The sequence below is a fragment of the Aquarana catesbeiana genome, linkage group LG10 (assembly GCF_042186555.1).
Source record: "Aquarana catesbeiana isolate 2022-GZ linkage group LG10, ASM4218655v1, whole genome shotgun sequence".
In the NCBI taxonomy this organism is placed as follows: domain Eukaryota; kingdom Metazoa; phylum Chordata; class Amphibia; order Anura; family Ranidae; genus Aquarana; species Aquarana catesbeiana.
Window position 1 is genome coordinate 109,492,480 of NC_133333.1, and position 21,455 is coordinate 109,513,934.

The following is a 21,455-nucleotide window of genomic DNA, read 5'->3' on the forward strand; positions in this document are numbered from 1 at the left end:
TCCCCTCCAACCCCAAAGTTAAAGAGGAAGCAGCAAACTGATGAGCTTATAACTCTAGTACCCTGCTCTCTCCTCCTATCAGCATGCTCCTTGCTCTGCAGCAGAACTGACTGGCTGCTTATGCTAATTCTCACTCTCCCAATCTAAGCTCTACTACTATGAGAGGCTGATGGCAAGTCAAATTCAGGTACTTACACTGCTTGAATTTCCAAAAAATGTATACAGTTATCATAGGAATCAATCAGTGACCTGTGGTTCATAATCTAGCCATAAAGCAACAAATGCCACCATATCATAGTGATACTGCCCCTTCCATTCATGCAGATCCTCACTAATAGTATAAACAACATGTTGATTATGCCTCCTAGCTTGGCTAGTAACGCCATGCAAGGATTAATGGTGTTAAAAATATAGTAACCTATATCTGCCAGTCAAATTTTATCTTTCATCAGTTTGCAGCTGTCAGAAAATTATAAGACAATTGCTGATTGGTTAGTGCTGTGACCCGATACATGCAGGCAGGTTCTCCCTTTGCGTGATGGATAGATCTTTCTTTTAGGCTAGGTTCACACTGCTGCGAATTTTATTGCGAATTTGAGCCACTGCGATCGCTCAAATTCGCAAGTCATTTTAATAACATTGTTTTCCATGAGTGCTGTTCACATCAATGCGTTGCAAATTTAACCTGCGTAAAAAAAGGGTCCTGTCTGAGTTTGATCCGTGTGCAATGCGAATTCAGCTCCATAGATTGCAAAATTTGCAGTAGAATCGCAAGAACACACAAAGAATTCGCAATGCAAATTTGCAACGCAATCGGATCAAAATCGCGCTAAATTCACACTGCAGCAGTGTGAACCTAGCCTCAATTAAAATTGATCTTTTTTTTTTGCTAAAACAAAAAAAAAATAGTTAAACTTCTGTATGAAAAAGTGTTCTCTATTTCCTATCTGTCATTATTGTAGTGCAGAGTTGATGCTGAAACAAAGATTCTTATTGGTTGCTGAAAATTTTCTTGTCCTTACGTAAGCCCCAACGTGCTTATATTTTTCATTTGTTTCATTAACCATTTTTGTCTAGAAAATGTTATTGTGCCCAGTCTATTCCTGACCATTTATAAACACAACTCAGTTTACTAAGCTATAACGCGTATGTTATTTGCCATAACAATAGTTATTTTCACTTCTCATTGGCTCCCATGGTGGCAAATAACGGTCATTATCGTAAATAACAATCGTTCTAGCTTAGAGAGATGACTGTCAGATATCCCGGTGTCTAAATTAGGCGTGACTTGGTAATAAACCTTTTTCACTTTACATTCCCAACTCGTATCTAGAGCTGCATGGCCTATTAACCAAACCAACAGGAGGTAATGTTCTGTCAATAACAATAATTACTGTGATATAAAAGATAAACTGGTTGTTGCACAGCGTCCTGAGCAAATCCTCTCTTAATAAAGAACAAGGAATCCAAGAAAGCAGCTGTCAAGATTTCATGTGACAGGAGGGTAGAGTGTTCTGTAAAATCTAAGCTCTTATCTGCATAGCAAGTTCTTTCATGTCTCCGAGCGTTACGTGAACAATAGGTTTTACGCAGTAGCTTGTGTTCACTATGTACTGCCTAATCCATTCATGAAATGTTTTCATCTTTTCGATGGTGTTGGAAGTAAAACCAACCTTGGTGAAGGTCACAGACTGTCTGTTATGGAGGATAACTCGTAGTTTAACATATTTTAAAGTGGACCTGTTACCATTTCAGAGCAGTAAAGAAATACATGAGCATTGTTTGCTACTGTGTTTAATACTTACCTCAATATTTTTGTACATTACAGATGAGGTCATCCTTGGGCTGCTCCCTTTCATTACTCGATTTGACTAGCTCATGTCACTGCTGTGCAGTCAGCTGCATGTTTTCAGTGGCGTAAAGTAAATGAAAATAAAATTAGAATTAAGTCAATTGATGAAAAATATAATGACAATAAATTCCAATTTTCATTTAGTCGACTAAAATCTCCAGTACATTTTAGGCAACAAATATCAAATGGGTTTAGTTAAATTGTAATACATTATTTAAGCATTTCTCTATAATTTCCAAACTCATTATGAACTCCTGGAGCAAAAATCAAATATGTTATTATGTATTCCATTAAAGTTTATAAATGCACTACAGACACAGATATAGCCATTGTGATATATGAAATAAATACAACCAAGCTTCAAAAACAAACAAAAATATTGCTTTTGGACAAACAGAAGTGCAACTTTAAAATACATATTAAAAATAAAAACCGTAAAGACCTGCAAGTGGGGATGGGGAATTAAATGGGAGTGATGGAGTGCACAGGGCAGGGTGCATTATACTTTAGGGATGGGGAGGTGACCTGCAAGTGGGGATGGGGAAGTAAATGGGAGTGATGGAGTGCACAGGGCAGGGTGCATTATACTTTAGGGATGGGGAAGTGACCTGCAAGTGGGGCTGGGGAAGTAAATGGGAGTGAGTGTGCACAGGGAAGAGAACTGGGTGGTCTGGGGAGGTTGCTATTTCACACAGTGCTAAGCACTGCTACTTTGCTGGGAGAGCAAACCCTCACCAAGTCACATCCAGACAGACATGAATCCGATGGAGGTTTTCCTCTTCTGTGGTTTGCAGGGCATTGTTCCAGAACTCCCAGGCAGCAGGCCAGAGGGAGCCTGCATCTCTCAGCCAATACAGCTTGCCAATTAGTCAGGGGGCTGGGGCTTTAACAGACAGGAGGAGCTCCGAGGAAAGTGGCAGTTCAGATGCGTATTGGAGATTTTAGTTAACTAAAATGCACTAGAGCTTTTAGCTGACTAAAATATGACTAAAACAAAGCAGGTGACTAAAACTAAAATGGCATTTTGGTCAAAAGACTGAGTAAAGCTAAATAAAAATTCAACGTCAAAATTAACAGTGGTCAGCATCCTGCTTTATAGGGGTCCCTTGAAGCTAATATAAAGATGTATTTAGGTACCATATAAAAATATATGTAAAGAAAACTAAATTTAACATTTTTTTTAAAGTACACACTGGAACTCATTTCACACTTGCGGAGAGCTGCATTTTCATCCAGAAGAAAAACGCAGCTCCGCAAGGGCACACAAAAAACAAAGGCTTACTGTGTGCTTCATACAAACTTTCACACAGCTGACAACTGTGGAGCACAGCGGTGCAAAACACTGCAACATGTCTGCATTTTCTGCACCGCTTCGCAGCTCTGTCACACCCTGCATTTTTATGCACCACAGCTGAGCTTCATTGCATAAAAATGGAATTTCACTTGGTGATGTTTCTATAAAGTTAAACAAAAAAAAAAAAGGGAAAACGGTCCTTTAAATTTGTAAAACAAAAGTAAGGCACTGTTCCCCAAAGACTGCCCAGCACAGACACTTCCCTCAGAGAGAAACGGAGCATTTTCCTCTGCGGGTAGTGTGAACCTGGCCTTACCACAAAGCATGGAAAAGGATGTAGCACAATGAGATGCACTGTGGTGCCTAGTAGGCTACATCATCCAGTGACGGGGACACGGCGCCAGGCGCAGCCAGCTAGTCGGTGGCTTGTCATCACAAGCAAAGACACTACTGTGCGGGGGAGGAGCCAGAATTACATCATGCATAATAGATTACGCTGGATACCACATAGATGCCGGATCGGGAAGGGCAGAATCGTGATGCATTGATGCGCAGATTATTTTCAACACCCCTAGTGCCTACACAGTGCACAGAAGTGACATGCATAGAATATTTTGGCCTTTCTACAGTATGTGCTCTGTTTACACTACAATACAAAAAAGGCATATGGCTAGATTCACACTAGCCTGTACGGTAAAAACCCCGGGTTCATGCAGGCAAACATAATGCTGGCTCTGACAGGGATGTACATTTCAGTGCATCGCACTTCATTCATGACCCTGCACAGCAGCGCTGCTGTGCAATGACATGCGGTGCCATCCAGTGCGGTGTGGAATATTGCAAAGCACTGCACATCCCAACAGCGTTGTGGTGTGAATAGTGTACATAAAAAACTATTGTTTTCTTTGTGCCCTTGCAGTGACTGGTGTTTATCCAGTATGGAAAACGGCAGGTCACCATGCACGAGCCCATAGCAGGATACATTTTTCTGTACAGAAAAAAAAAATGCACATGACATCAGTGTTGTGGTATGAACAGGACACATTTTTTGTGCGTCTTTACAGAGAACTGCATTTGAGAGGTGTAGAAAAATACAAGTCTCTGCACATGGTGTGAACGCGTCCTAAATGCATTGCAGAGCTTTGGAAGGCTATTCAAAATAATACATATGTCTATTTTGGAGCTGTGTGTCAGATCGAAGTAGCTGTCACATTCTCATCAGATTTGTATAAGAACTATATTGACAGCAAGATTTTTACTGAAATGCTGACTTTTCTGTGCATTGTTATATTAAATGGTGTGTATTCATTATGTAGACAATAGTAGCCCTTTAAGACTGACTTCAGAGTAACTTTGAAGTCGGCTGTAATAACTTTGGCTGTCATTGGATAACCTTGACTTTATCTGACTGTTTCAAAATCCTGGCGATTTTCACACACAAACGTTAATAGCGTATGTTAAATTGGTAATTTTTGAGTAAAATTATATAACAATAATCCGACACTGTTAGATCTGGCACTAGATGTATGCATATTAGATTTAACACCGCAGATGCTCCATTTCGTACATTTAAATGCCTTATTCATAGCATGACTAGTTCTGAAATAAACGTAAATAACAATAATTGACCTTTATGAGTCAAAAGATTCAGCTGTTTACTGTGAAATATTACATGGAATGGGTAGGCGACATGATGCATTGAATGACAGTCTGAATATATGCAGTGTGCAAAAGGTTACAGTTCATTAGATTAGATGCATACAGTTATGTATTGATTTTTAAAGCAGAATAGTGTTTCCACCATGGAAAAATGGATTGAAGCTAATAAAATGGTTCTCATACCTTTTATAGTCTAGAAATCAATTTTATAAAGTGTTACCACTATATAGCATTTACACAGTGTATATTAAAAGTAGCAGAAATTAACTTGTCAGTTACAGTTAATCAAATTTATGGATCTGATGGGCCTGGATTACAGCATGACATAAAGCAGCCCTTAGTTTACTGGGTTCTCTACTAAGTTGTGTACATCCTGCTGACTTTTTTTTTTATATAGATTGGGGATAGTCTAGTTAAGACCCTCTGTCCAGGTTTTATTGCTCTCGAAATTCCCAATGGAGAGATGAATCCCCTTATTTGTACTGGTGACCATTGTAACCAAAGAAATTAAGGGAAAATCCAAAATTTTAGAGTTGCCCCTAGAAGAAGAAATGAGGGAAAGTCTTTCAATGGGGATACCTGTTCCAGTGACAACTCCTCTAAGAAGGGATTTCATCTAATTTTCTGTTGCGTCTCTGGGACAGGAAGTGAAGGAAAAGTTTTCCAGTGGTACACAGACTGCAAAAAATAAAATGACCGGTATTTTAACCCTTAATTACTCTAGCCAAAAGTAAAAGCAAAAAATGTTGCCTATACATTTAACAGAAAAGCAAATGCGGTCTTTAGCAATTGTTTTCATGGTACAACGGTACTCTTACTGGTTTATGATCAGCTGCCTGTTAAGCAGGCCATACATTAATCATTTGTTTTGTACAATCAGCTATAGTGTTCCAGCAGCAGGGAGCCTTCCCTGCAGTTGGAACAAACTGAACAGTGTTGCCAGCTATAACTGGCACCACTGATTGTTTGGGAAAAACCCAACAGGCTGGTTCTGCGTAAGTTGATTGGTTGATCAACTTCTTTACAACCAGCCTGTCCATACATGGATTGTAATTTGGCCAGTCTCTACTCAACCAGCTGAATGTTGATCCATGTGTGACCACCTTTTGCTTTTCACCTAGCAAAGATGTACACACACTAATAAAGAAGATTGGGTAGGCGGCTTTTGGGGGTTTTGTACTACTTAAATAATTGTTCAGGAGCAACTTGCAGCTGTTTAAACAGACAGCTTAGCTGGATGAAAGGCAAAGTCGTTCGCTAAAGTTTGTGCCATGTAGAAAATGTATTTGTGTTTTCATTTGAAAGTTTTATTTGTAATTTAATTTGGCAATGACTGTAAATATAATACAATTGAATTAGAAGCACTTAGGATTTTACAATAATGCTAGAGATAGAAGCTTTAGGAACTGGACCTAATGAAGGAAAGGAAGTTTCTGAAGAACATTTAAACACAAAATGCAACTTTACTAAAAATGGAGTGCAGTCCAGATACTTTTCACCTTTCGACAGTGTTGGGAAGAGTTGGAAACTTTGTTTTATTACTGTTTAACCTATTGGGCACATTTCTGCAGATCCCAAACCTGACACAAGCACTTCCCCTTGACTATTCATAGTTAAAAACAAATTTGCCTTTATTTATATCATTACCCCACGTCTATATATTGTCTCATTTGGGAAGGCTTTGGAGTTTAGTGATATTGTAATAATGTTTCTATATGTCTTACTAAATTGCACCCTAAATGATTTTTCTTACAAAATGTAAATATTTTTTTTCAGTAGACATAAGCCCATATGCCACATTTCTGCTGAGCTAGTATACTTATATAGAGTTTATTGTACTCCATGGTGCACCAGGGCTGTGAAAATGGCATATAGCTTTGATGCCATCTGGAAATATTTGTTAAGCTGACCCTGTATTGCCTATTTCTCAATAGACAAGCACAGTGGTGTCTCCAGTGAACCTCATGCCACAGAATGTGAGAATGATGAGAGCACCTGTACTCCCAGAAGCCTCCACTGTAGAGCCATTCCCATACCCACAAGGCAGCTGCTGCCAAGCTGAAGCGACATTCCTAGAGGAGGAAGCAGTGAATACACCATCAGTAAGTATTTCAGTATCAAATATCTTTAGTGGATTGTATTTAAGATTTTTTGTTATTTTAGTGTAAAACCGTCAACTGCATTTGGTATGTGCATTGCTTATTACTAAATATTCGATTCTTGTCTAAACACATTGGGGTTGAATTGCTAGGGTCAAATAGACTATAGTAGAGTGCAGTTACACTCATTTTCCCTTGAGCTTAATGAATGTGGTGAAGCTCTGCTGATTTCCATCACCCAATCATTTGCAAGCAAAAATGCTGTGTTTTTGTGTTTTTTTTGTATTTTGCTTGCACCTGATTGGGTATTCTTTACAAAGTGAAGCTTCACTGCATTTACAAAGCTCTGGGATTAATGAGTGCAACTGCATTTGCAAAGTGCATCCTGTTTGCCCTTAGTAAATCAACCCCATTGTCACTGATACCTTAAAGCCCAATTGAAATCTCACTATTTGGTATATTTTTGTAGTCCTGTAACCTCAGATGATATGGAAATGAGGGAAGGGGGTGTGTGTCTGACCAGGTCAGACTTACAGTATAGAGACTCTGCCCAGTACTGTAACATGAAAGTGGAGGCAACACTATTAAAGTAGAGGTTGGGTTGTTAGTACAAAAAGTATTGGGACACCTGCCTTTTTACACACACATGAACTTTAATGTCATCCCGGTCTTAGTCCGTAAGGTTCAATATTGAGTTGGCCCACCTGTTGCAGCTATAACAGCTTCAACTCCCTGGGAAGGCTGTCCACAAGATTTAGGAGTGTGTCTATGGGAATGTTTGACCATTCTTCCAGAAGCACATTTATGAGGTCAGGCACTGATTGGACAAAAAGGCCTGGCTCGCAGTCTCCACTCGAATTCACCCCAAAGGTGTTTTTGTCAGGTTGAGGTCAGAACACGGTGCAGGCCAGTCAAGTTCCTCCACCCCAAACACACTCATCCATGTCTTTATGGACCATGCATCCCAATACCTTTGGTAATATTGTGTGTGTGTATGTGTGTGTATGTATATAGTTGTGTGTGTGTGTGTGTACACACACACACACACACACACACACACATTTATATATAACGTATAAGCCGAGTTTTTCAGCCTATTTTTTAGGCTGAAAAATCCCCCCCCCCCCCCTTATACTCAAGTGAGGGTGTCCATCTGCAGCTGTACCTGTGATTACTAAAACAGTGGGTGTCTCCCGCTATGTCATGCCCATCTGCAGCTGTACCTTTGATAACTAAAACAGCGGGTGTCTCCCGCTGTGTCATGCAGTCTATGCGGCCGTCCATTGTAACAAAGCCCCGCCTCCTCCTCATCCGTGATAGACATGATAGACAGAACATTGATACAATGCTGGGAAACTGTATTAGTGTTCCGCCTATCACGGACGTGGAGGAGGCGGGGCTTCTTTACAATGGACGGCTGCCGAACAAACTGCATGACACAGCGGGAGACACCCGCTGTTGTAGTTATCAAAGGTACAGCTGCAGGTGGGCACAGTGAGGCTGCAGGTGGGCACAGTGAGGCTGCAGATGGGCACAGTGAGGCTGCAGATGGGCACAGTGAGGCTGCAGATGGGCATTGTTTACCCAGTAGCTGCTGCATTTCCCACCCTAGGCTTATGCTCATGTCAATATGCTTTCCCAGTTTTTTGTTGTAAAATTAGGGGCTTCGGCTTATATTCGGGTCGGCCTATACTCAAGTATATACGGGGGGTGTATGTGTGTGTGTGTATGTATATGTATATGTATGTATATATATATATATATATATATATATATATATATATATTTCTCTTAAATTGGGCTTCAATACAATGTTTTGTTTTCCCAATGTTGTAATCAAGTGTGCAGTAATTGGGTCACCTTTACCGTTCAAAAAATTGAAAAAAATCGGACCCCCAGGAGCTTTTAGCCTTAATGGGCTAGTATGAACTGCATCTTGGGACATTATCACATATTTATCTACCAAAGGGATTCCTTCCAGAGCCATGATATCAGCGCTCCCTCTATTGCAAGTGCTTCCATCTTCATCCGGTCTTCTTTGGGGATCGGAGTCTTCAGGCATCCTAATTTGCTAGGCTGTGATGATATAACTCTCACACATGGAAGTTACTTCCTCCCAGCACAGAGTCATGCCAAGTCTGTATACTGAGCTGTTCATAAATAGCTTGGTGTACACAAGCATAAAAAAATTGCCAACAGGCAGGTAAAAGTGTTTATGACCAGAGAGACTTAGCCAGACCACCTGTCAGCACTTTTTTAAAAAGAAATAGACTTCACTTCCACCTTCATTTGTAGACACAAAGGGTTCTGGGAGAGTGCTAAGGCCTAAAGGTACAGTAAGTCATAAACTGGATTTAAAAAACAATGCACTTTTTTGTAGCCCTTGGCAATAGGAAATGGTTAAAGATGGCACATGCAATGAAATGTGCTTGTGTTAGTGAAATACCATTTTTAAAGAAAATTTTTTTTTTATGTTCAGTCTAGGCAACGGGGAGGTTATGAAAGGTACATTAATGTTGCATGTTGATGAACAATCACTTGTAGAGTCGTGATAGTTCAGCTGCAGAAAATCTCAGCTGAGCCGCTGAGAGCTGTAAAAACAATGTGTAATATCCTGTATTTTTAGCTTCACCGCGGGGATCCTCTCTGAAATGCTGCTGCTTCTACACACACGGGGAGCAGCAACATCTTTTATGAGTGCTCTAGAGGAATATTAAATACGTATATATTTATTTCTCAGGTTAACAAGGCTTTGGTGGGACTCTGATAAGTGGCTAAGGCCACAGTGTAAATTTGTTGTGTAAGAAATGTGGCTCTATAAAACCTTATGCCTTTAAGATGGTAAAACCTTCCGACCTCTTTGGATTTAGCCTTTTGGTTTTTATAGTTAATCACCCTGATCTTTAAGCGCTCAGATAAAAATGATCAGGGTCAGACCAGCATTGGGAGATTATAATGCTTTTTTTTTACAATTTTTTTTTTTTTTTTTTTATTATTTAGCCTGTGGCTGGTTTTCACCACAATTTTTGCATTTTAAATGTATTTCTGCATGCGTGTATTTGATGTATTCCTGTGCATTTTCCCCCTCCTTTTTTTTCTTCATCTCAATTGAGGATAATTGAACATATTTAATACATTTTGCCACATTCCAGATGCGTTTCATACAGAAAAAATACAACATGTTCTACATTTGTTGACTGCACTGGAACGCACTACACTGGCGTGAACTAGGACCATTGTAATCCATGGTAAACGCTGTTCATGCGTTTTTGATGCAGAATAAAAAATGCACTGGACTGCATCTGGTGTGAACCAGCCCCTAAAGCAGATCTTCCATAAAGAATTGAAGGTCAACTTATTTGGGAGCGTCTCTAACCCCCAGCTTAAAAAAATGCTAAATTAAAGGAAAAAAAAGAGAATACAACCATTGGAAGAAATTAGTAGATAATACTTACCTAACGGCTGTTTTCTGTAGGCAAAGGTGACGTCACTGTTTTCTGTAGGCAAAGGTGACGTCAATACTGTGTTGTGCAGGAAGGCATTCTCAGGGGAATTGGGACCTCTGCTTTCTCTGTTCCTGAGAGAAGGCCCAGTGTCTCTGCCCTCACCTAGGAGAGCCCCCAGAAGACACAGAGTAAAGTAAGTGGAACAAACTATTTCTTTGAAGGCTAAATTAAACAGATCGGCCCCCTATAGACAACATTGCAATAAGACACAATTTCTTTGATTTTTTTTTTGTGTACTGTTGCTTTACATTTTTTATTTTACTATTTTTCAAATTTCATTTTTTTCTTTGTTTTTTTTTAAACATAAAATAATAGGGCGAAAAAAAAGGAAAGTTTTTAGCACAAGAATAGGTCTAGGATAGTTGAAAGAAGCTTCTAAACCTCTAAGGAGCCATTTAAAGCTCCTTGCATTTTTAAAAGCTGCCACAAACCACTTACATTTTGCTTTCTCCATTGATTCCATTTCATTTTGCAAACATGGCAAAAAAATCTCAAAAATTTGTAGTAATGAAAACTTTCAGATCTCAGTCATGCCCTACCCTTATCAGATTTTTGAGACCGAGTAGTTTCAATATTTGCCAAATGAAATGCCAACAAAAAACTTTCCATCAAACAGTCATACCCCGTGACCCAATCTAGCAGCACCGCTGGTAATGTATGTGCAACTATACTGCTTTTAACTCGACTGCAACAGTCTTATGTTTTTCAGTATTTCCATTAGTCTGCTTTGACTTGCATTAGAATTATTTCACTTATGCTGCTGTTTTTTTTTTTTTTTTTTATTTATCCTCCTTTGTGCAAGCACTGAATTACTTTTCACTGCTTTAAGTGCATAAAAGCATCCCTTGTAAAAAAATCTTTGCTTGTGTTTCACAGGGCTCTGGTCTCTTGGTCTTTCTAGCAGAGGAAATGTGACATTTGGAAATTATTTATTTAATTAGAAGACACATATAATTTGGTTTTCATAAGGGACGCTTTAGAGCTAATTGTTTAATTTATGTACTCATAACATGCACATTCCTCCTGTGAGAACACCACTGCATGGACAGCCATTTAAAGGGGAAAGAAACTTGTGTTGGTATTGTCAAGGGTGGACAGACATTACGCAGTGAACGAGGCCCCCTCTGGTTTGGAAGTTCATAGGATCAGCTGCTTGCAGATGCATTTTCCTCTGGAACGGATTCTTAGTCACATCCTGAAGAGAAATGATTAAATTCCCAAGTCTCTGCCACCATTTCCTGCACGGTTTTCTGTTGAGCTCCTTCCCTGCCAAAGGCATTGTTGTCATGTCTTGCTGATTTGAGATAGGCTGCTTTGATACAAATCATAAGTTCTTAATGTAACACATTTTCTGTTAATTACATAGATGTGATGCGTTTGCATGGTACAGCCATTTGACTTTGGTGGCCACTTGGCATTTTCTGTCATCAAAAGCCACTGGATGTATGCAATTAGCTTTTGTGGGTTACACAGAGTCTCTCACATTAGTTACAATCATTTGGGTTTGCGATTTTAAGATCTTTAGGCACGTGAAAAGTGTCACGAACTAGGTATAGGATTTACAGATTTTAGTTTTCCTCTTTCCAAGTCTATTAAGACTTTCCTGTTCACACACTTTACCAAGTCCTTGGTTTAAGTCCCATTTAATAAGGGCCAGTCTTTTTAGGACAGCAAAAAATACATAGTGATCCCACATCAAAAGATATACTTGCCGTTATTCTCAGAGTTTACCTCATATGATATGGTTTATATGAGATATACTTGCTGTTCATCTCGGAGTTTAACTTTTGATGTGGGATCACCTGTTTCATATTGAAGTCCATCTTTCAGTTATCCCCTTCATATGGTTGCTCGAGGTCATTTCCTCAACAATGCCTGTTTTACCCACGTGCTGTACAGTACGTGTGTCCACCTTTTCCAGTATGCTGATCATGATCAAGTATCACTCAAGATTCATCACTGTATCTGATCTACAAATTATGGACTTCTTTTCACAATATTCACACTTTCTGTTTATGATGGACTAATATGATACATTTGATACATCTGATTTATTCACTTTCACTCAAGGTTTTACTGTTTGTATAAGTATACATTTACCCATTTTTTGAGCGCTACACTATTTGTTTTTATTCAAGTCTATGTGACATTTGTCTGCTCAAACAACCCAGTACTCGATTTTTACTGCCCAAGTTTCAGCATGTAGAACTGAAGCAGTCGGAGGATGGAAGGAGGCTGGGGAATATGGTGTTTATGTTAAAACAACCTGAGCAACAGGAACAGTGGAAAATCAGGATGCTGGGGAAAGATTCCAAAGAACTGTGCTGCATAGGAAACCATAATGTAGCTATGGCTAGATCCTTCACCAATGCCAAACTAAGCAGATTTACATAGAGGTCTTCTTTAAGGGGTTAGTTCACTGTTCATTCCATTCCCCTCTCTGGCCTGGAGATGGCAGGGCAGAGAGTGGAGGAAAATAGAGCACTGCATGGTAATGTATTGAGGATGCAGTGATGCATAGGGATACTTGTGGCAAAAGTCAGTAAAGGCAAACTAACACTTTAAAGGAAGACTGAACTTTTTCTTTTAAAATGTTTGTAAAGGTTCAGATTTTTTCTTTTTAAAATAACAAACCTGTTATACTTACCTGCTCTGTGCAATCCTCTTTTTGTCAGGTCCCCTGTCGGCACTCCTGGCTCCTCCCTGCTAAGTGCCTCCAGAACAAGCTGTTTGCTCTGGATGCATTTGCACATGCTCGCACCTGAGCTGCCTCTGTGTGTCCATGAGGCACACACAGCGTGGTTCGGCCCCGTCCCAGCTATCCTCACTGGCGGTGATTCAATGGCTCCTGCTGCTGTGTCTCAGCCAATAAGGAGGGAGAGACCTGGGAGAGCTTCTGCTCTTGTGCACATCGCTGTATTGAGATCTGGCTCAGTTTCGTATAAAGGGGCTGAGGGGAGAGCTGAACACTGAAGGTTTTTTGTCCAATATGCCCCTCTATTGGGCCAGACCAATAGCACACCTTATGTTTCCTGTTGACTAGAAAGCTCTAGCTGTGACTCAGGGCATGTCAGACATCTACAGACATACCACTGCTTAAATGATGGGTTCTAGGGCCCTTCTCTGCAGCTCCTGATAGGACACAGGCTAATCTCCTCAGGCTGAGGTTTCTTAAAGATAAAAAACTGTAAGACTTTGAACATTATTTTGTTTTGCTCCTGGAATGTATTTAGCTTAGGATCAGGCAGTCAATTTCAAAATATGTATTGTAATGTTTATAGATATTTGTTCAAATTAATTAATTAGCCCATGTATAGATATAATATAGCTTAATTTAACCAGATAAAACCTAAATTTTCTGTACACTTGTATATTAAGTCAGAATTTTGCATTCAATCTTTTAGGTTAATGGGTGTCTGTTGGATCCTCTGCCCCCTGTGACAGTACGGAAGGGTTGCCAGTCCTTGCCATCGAATATGATGGAGACATCTATTGATGAAGGTATAGAGACAGAAGACGACTCAGAGGATGATCCTTCTGCAACATTTGCAGCATTTCAAGGCAGACATAGTGGTCAAAGGCGGCACACACTGGCTGAAGTTACCAACCAGTTAGTAGTTGTGCCCAATATAGCATCAGATATGGAAGGTAAGGACTGTAAAGCGATGTATGAACAATCATGGGTATTTGGAAAATTGGATTTATTGCAGGTGCCCCCAGAATCATTTTAACGCAATGCACTTGATAACTGTAAATGACAACAATGTTGACTTTATTGTTGAAAATGGGATATATATTTTTAAGAGGCTTTCTTTGTATTACAAAAAATATTTTGTGGTACAGCTGATTGCATGTCTCTTTAAACCACTGACTTCCGTTCCAGTAATGTAATTGAAAGGCATGTTTTACAGGTTCTCCTCGGCTATTCTTAGATCTGAAGTGGCTGTTAACTTACAATTTATTACACTTAGCTTCTGTGTCAATAACTCAACTAAAATTTATTGAAACTTTTCCACATATAAGCCTTAAAGTGTATTTAAAGCCAAACCTATTTTTTAGGTTTTGGATGGAGTAGTGAGGGGTTAGAGCCCATGTCAGTTTAGTTTGTTTTTGCTGTCCACACTGGGGAGATTCATCCCCTCTATTTGTCCTGGTGGAAAGAAAGTGATGGGAAAATCCAAAATTTTGTGCTATTATACAAAAGCTCCTGTTTCAGTTGCCTTAATGGGTATTTCTTTTCACTTCAAGTTGCATATACAGGACAGGAAGTAAAAATAAATCTCCCCAAAGGGACACAGATGGCAATAAAACTGATAGGGGTTTTAATAATTATCTACTCTCTATAAAATTTTTAAAAAATTGTGGCTTTTAACCACTTATAGTAAAATGACGGTGGACGGGATGCACTCTCATTCTGGGACGACATCATATGACGGCGCCCCAGAACTGCAGCTCTCACGCGCGCCCCTGGGTGGGTGCTGTCCGGCGATCATGACCGCGCTGTGTTCCTAGGACATGGCGTGACCCCTAATCTCAGTAAAGAGCCGATGACATGGCTCTTTACCCATATGATTGGCTGTGTCCAATCACAGCGTCACATGTAAACAAGAAACTTCCGTTTATTGGCTCATGCTGACAGTGTGTGGCGAGTAAAGCCGATCAGCAGCATCTCTTCTCAAGGGGACCTGTACATGTAATCAGGGCACTGATTATCAGTGCCTTGATTACAGTACAGCCCTGGCAGTGTCCATCAGCGACACCAATCAGTGCCCATTAGTGATGGCAGTCAGTGCTGCCTTTCAGTGCCACCCATCAGTGCGGTATATTAGTGTCACCTAATCAGTGCAGCCTCATCAGTGTCCATCAGTGGCGAATCATAAGTGCAGCCCATCAGTTGCGCCTCACCAGTACCCATAAGTGCCACCTCATCAGTGGCGCCTCATCAGTGGCCATCAGTGCCGCCTCATCAGCGCACATCAGTGAAGGAGAAAAATTACTTATTTTCTAAATTTACTGACAGAATCTAAGAAAAACTTTTTTTTCCCCCTAAATTTTCAGTATTTTTTTCGTTTTTTTTCTTTAGCAGAAAATAAAAAACCCAGCAGTAAATAAATACCAGCAAAAGAAACCTCTATTTGTGTGAACAAAATGATAAAAATTAATTTGGGTACAGTGTTGCATGACCGCGCAATTGTCATTCAAAGTGTGACAGCACTGAAAGCTGAAAACTGGCCTGGGCAGGAATGGAGTAAAAGTGCCCAGTAGGCAAGTGATTAATATACTCTAACATGATTAATTGCTCATGTTTTTCACAGTACAAATAGGGCTTTGGATTATGTAGTCACATGGTTTAAAGTGGTTCATATTTTAAAGGACACATGTCATTTCTTTGTATGTATGGATTGCATAAGCTGTTACCGACATGTGGAGAAAATTTCATGTCAATAGCACCTTTAAAAATATAGTTACCTAGAAAAATTGTGACTTCTTCAATACTTCTTTTACCCGCTGTATGTGCCCTAGTGGTGACCTGTGTTTATCTAGTGCAGAAAAATGTCACCAAAGTGTGCCTAAGCCCTAACTGTTCCTAATCTAGAAGTTACTTTAATCGATTATTGTAATCTCAAACAACTCATTTCAGGCCATCGGCAGATCCCCTTCTTCAGGGATATAAACAAATCGTATGAAAACAATATCAAATCCTTCATAACAAAAGGGGATTCATACTACAGTTTCATGATGTGTCTTTGTTTTAGAAATAATAAATAGAATACATCATACTGTATGATAAATTATACATTGAGCTGCTAATATTGAAGATACAAAAGTGCTGTCTGTGTCCCTATTTGGGAGATTCATTCTCTCTATCTTGGTGACCAATATCATCTGGACTAAAAGTGATGGGAAAATCCAATATTTTGGTCACCAGAGCAGAAATAAAGTGTAGTCTTCCAATGTGTAGTCACACTTCCATTTGAGCCTACAAGACCAAAATAGCAAAAAAAAACACTGACAAGGATTTTAACCTTTCCCCTACTCTATCTAGAATGAAAAAACATGTTTTGTCTGTCTATAGACAGGGTATTTCACGCCCCCCCCCCCCTACACACACACACACACACACACACACACACACACACACACACTGCAGAGCTGTCACTTGTAAACACAGAAACCAGACTTCTGTGTTTACAAGTGATTGTGGTGAGCAGGCACCAAAGACTCTGAGCCGGAGGTGGTGGAACAGAGTTCCACCTGAAAAAAAGCCCTGTCTATAGGTATACTTTGAAAAGCATTGATATAAATAAGCTAATTGTTCTCTGAGATAACAAAATGAAATGTTTATATATAAATTTATATTTTGTATATAGTATATCATGACATATAATATTGTGTACACATTTTTTGTCAGTATGTGTTTTCATAAATTGTTTGGAATTTTGCTGATTTAGTAAGTCATTACCAGTTCATCTCTGTGTATTTTGAAGCAGATGACATAATGCTGGCTTGATAATTTTTCCTGGCATTGTTGGGGTGTTAATGTGTACAATGTTTTTACCACAGTGTCATTTTCTTTCATAGGTAATCTCTTCAGTATTGGTAACCATCCTTCTCTTGGGAGCGTGGACTCAGAATATGACATGGGATCTATTCAGAGTGACCTAAATGTCCAGGAGGATTCTGGGGTTTTGAAAGAAGTAGCTATCGCCAACCAGTCCGTCAGCAGGCTAACCCCACCATATATAGGACTGCGACCTACCAATTTACCCATGCCAGCTATGGCCTCCCAAAAACGGGAAACTCACAATAGGTCTCCTGTAAGTTTTCGAGAGGGTAGACGAGCATCTGACACCTCATTAACACAAGGTAAGTCCACTTCTGTGGCAAAACGTATATATTAAAGAATGATGTAAACTACATTTATTATTTCTGTGATAGAGTGTACTTCTCTGCAAGTCAGAAGTACAATTTTTACATATTCATTAAGTTGGTGAAAAGTGTAAGGACTATGTGCAGAGTGCAGTACTCTGACAACCAGTCATAATTCATATCACTGTGGTAAACTCAGTTACAAGGTGTTTGATTGGTTGCTGTAGGATATTGTTGCACTAATTTATTATATAACACTTTTTTTCTTTTTTTTTTCTATCAAATGCTTTCTGACTTTTGTTTATTTATAAAAATGTAGGAATTGTGGCATTTCGGCAGCACCTTCAAAATTTAGCAAGAACCAAGGGTATCCTAGAGCTCAATAAGATTCAGATGTTGTATGAACAGATTGGACCCACCGAAGATCCAAATGCCATCAGTACACCTCATCACCTCCAAGATCTCAATAACCCACAGGTATAATGTTAGGAAAAGCGTAGAATAAGTAGATTATTAGGAAAGAAAAATCATTGAGGTCATCTTGTATTTTTTTTAATTTTATCTTAGAAATAATATCTGTCCTTTGGATTATGCTTCAGCTTTAGTCCCCTCATTGAACAGTGGGTGTTTTCTCTTTAATCAACCAACAAGGGGCTGAATTATCTATATTCCTTTCTTTTCTAAAGGGATACTTGTAATAGGAAAAGGAAAGTTTATTGTATGACAGGAAATATTTAGGAGCAATTTTCCTCATCCTATGAAGTAGAAATTTTCAAAATATAAGTACCATTGAACGCAAGTGCAAAAACATTTTAAAACTTTACATTTTTTTATTTGCTTCATGTCTTGGAAGAATCAGGAAAGCTAAATCTCTAATTATGTTTTTAAGTGTATCTAAACCTGGAAACAAAAATGTTATATATTGCAGCTTACCAGTTCTTAGGTGAGGTTCCTGAATATAACACACCCATTGTCCAAGGGTGGCTACGCTCACTCCTCTACTTTAACCTCCCTGGCGGTATGATTATTTCGGATTTTAGGTGCTGAAAGCGGTACCATTATTTTGCATGGAAATTTGGCGTTTTATATTGTAGGTCTGTAATTCTTAACAATAACACACTTAAATCTGTCCAAACAAGAGTCTAGTAGATATCCCGGGTATGATAAAGTTTGAAACACAAAAACATAGATTATAATATAATAAATAAAAATAAATGATTAAAAAAAATTAAAATAAATAGTAATAAAATAAATTTCCCCACGATTCACTATCGCTCAATTCTGCAAGTGTTCTAATTTACTATCGCTGTTTTCTAGCTGGTCTAAAGCCATTTTTGACGTAAAGGGACACTTTTTGGTTGCTATGGACAATCTCCAGTTTCCAGGCAGAAAGAACAGTATATATCACATAAACTGCATGCAGGGCATTGGCCAAAGCACTGGGGACAAAAGGGATGTGAAATAATTTCATACAGTACTGTAATCTGTAAGATTACAGTACTGTATGTGTTATGATTTTGACATTTTTTTGAATTTGCCGCCAGGCTCCGCCCCCGTGCGTCGCGACGCTCGCAGGGAACGGAGCCTGGCACACAGAGGCTTCGGGCAGAGGACGGAGCCCGCGGACACTGCGGGGGACATCGCAGGATCCCGGGGACAAGGTAAGTAAAGCCACACCAGGATCCTGCGATGTAATCCCGAGTGTGGCTCGGGGTTACCGCTAATGGTCCTGATTTTTAACCCCGAGCCACACTCGGGAAAACCGCCAGGGAGGCTACTCATGGCAAGAGTCATGGCTATCACCTTGGCTGAACTTCAAACATGTCTGCCTTTGTTCATCTCCATTACATTGAGGGTAATAGAATTAATAGTTTACAGAACAAAGATAACAGTAGTTTTTATTTCTGTTCAACACGCGGTAAGTGACAAGGACACTGCATTTCTAACAGATATTTTCTGTACTTGCAGAAATGTTCTTAGCCAAAAAAAAGAAAACCAATGCAGCCACCACATCTAAGGACTGGTAAAAAGCAACATATTAAAATTTTTATTAGTTTTAGATACAGTTAAAGCGGTAGTAAACTTTAAAAAAAAAAAAAAAAAAATCCCTCTGCAGGGTAAAGGCTAATATCCATACTAGCCCATGAATGACCGGTCTTCTTTTCAGGTTTTCAGACTGCAGTCGCTTGAATGGTCGAGCCGCAATGACGCCATGCACACAAGTCATGGCCGTGTTGCAGAGCAGGTATGCCATTCCTGCAGAGTGCATGCGCCAATGATGTCACAATCTGTTGCTCGCTGGAATAACTCCTAAACAGTGCACGTTTAGGAGATATTCATTTTACCTACAGGTAAACTATATGATAAATTTACCTGTAGGCAAAAATCTAATTCAGGAGTTTACTTCCTCCGTAAAGCTATCAGGCCTAAGCAAATCTACCACAGGGGTCCCATTTGTTCCATTATATTTTAAATGTATTAAACATTATGCAGAACACATCAACAGCAGTGGGAGTACCTTTTTTGCAGATTGCAGTTTGGGCAGCAGCAGATTTAGGATCCTATGACAATGATAACACTAAGCTTTATCAGTCTGAATCACTTTTGGTTGGGCTGACTCTTCCTCACTGTTGCAGACTAAAAAAAAAAATAATATTACCAGTATAGTGTTATTAAAGCAGTGAAATTTCATGTTAAAAAAATTAGCCTGATCTGCATTTTTTTTTTACAACAGGATTTGTCCACACAACTTCCAAATATGCCTGCATTCCCTAATGGTATGCAGCCCCAGCTACTATCAAGGCGTCAGAGTCTGGAGACACAGTATTTACAGCACAGGCTGCAGGTATGGAGGTTGTCATACATCTATTGTTACCATACATAATGTATTAAAGATATTTTTTAGTAAAGAAAAACACTTCATACACCTTCTCACAGAGGAAGTACTTTAACCTGACCATAGACACCAGAAGTAGCAGGGGTATTCGACCCCCAAAAAGGTTTCTTGTGAAAGGTCTTTAAAATTCATGCACAGATAATTGCCTGGTCGATCGATTCTTCTCCCAATATCGGTTCACTAGTAGGTGTCTGCAGGGTAAAAGCTAAAACCAGCCAGATCTTATGTTCTCAATGCCTCTACAAACCTCTGCTCATTGACTCTCACAGGAGAACAGAGAACTGTTTGAAGTCTTAGCCGTTATCTGTGATGATCACTGCTGAGATGAACTGAATACTAAGAGGAGATGCTGCCATAGATCTGAATGCATGGTAATCAGCCCTTCTAGCCAGCAAGGGGAACCTAGGAAATCTGTTTCAAATTTAGAGTAAAAAAGTCTCAGTTGTGTATGTTTGCAAAAATATTTGCAAATCTTACTAAGCTATGGAAGCACAGACCATAGGACATGCATGGGCAGCTGGAAGTTAGTTGTTGTTAACCTGCACCTTCTTGAGGGACTTTGGTCATCTGGCAACTGGGAAGTGGTTCTAGTGAGTTTAAACAAGTTTCTTATCATAGATATAGATTATTTATTGAAATAGCAGGTGCAAAATTGCTTAAGAATGGTGCTCCTTTTTATTTATTAGAGGTAAAAAATTCAGATTTGAGGATGAAAATACACACACACACACACACACACACACACACACACACACTAAATTCTATGGTGTAATATATCTAACAGACCTCCCACATATATATTCTGTGTGCCTATAGATGTGCTCTTCTGTTTTTCCTTATTTTAGTTTTGTGGAATCCCGGAGGTCATGCCAAAGCTCTGCCTGAAATCCGATCTTCCTATAAACCACAGTTTTAGTTTTATATCTTTATGTTCATTCCAGGTTCACTATTACTCTTTGTAAAGATACTGATGAGCTCTTCTGAAGCCAAATTAGCCTTTAGGCTTTTACATTTCGTTGCTATAAAGTCACAAAAAGCTGTTAATTGTTCACGAGGCAGATATATAAAACAAATACGTACCAATTGCTTTAGTAGCACTAATCAAATTAAAAACACTAAAACTTTATTTCCTTGTATTTTTTCCTGAGTAAATTCCTTTCACTATCTGAGTAATGTAGAAATCGCACTAGCTCACCATGGGGTGAGTGTATGAGTAGCCAAAGGTTAGGACCTTTTCGGAAACTGTTGCAGAAAGTACTTGTGTTAAGTGACAGGAATC

General features: G+C 39.3%; 1 protein-coding gene across 1 annotated transcript in view; it reads left to right on the forward strand.

Moving 5' to 3' along the window:
- SIK2 (salt inducible kinase 2) overlaps positions 1-21,455 on the forward strand; it is a 210,806-nt gene that overhangs the window by 181,710 nt on the left and 7,641 nt on the right. The window contains exons 9-13 of the mRNA XM_073602422.1: positions 6,740-6,907; positions 13,815-14,058; positions 16,993-17,277; positions 17,600-17,757; positions 20,015-20,125. Coding sequence (XP_073458523.1) covers positions 6,740-6,907; positions 13,815-14,058; positions 16,993-17,277; positions 17,600-17,757; positions 20,015-20,125 — 966 coding nt within the window. The remainder of the gene's footprint in view (positions 1-6,739; positions 6,908-13,814; positions 14,059-16,992; positions 17,278-17,599; positions 17,758-20,014; positions 20,126-21,455) is intronic.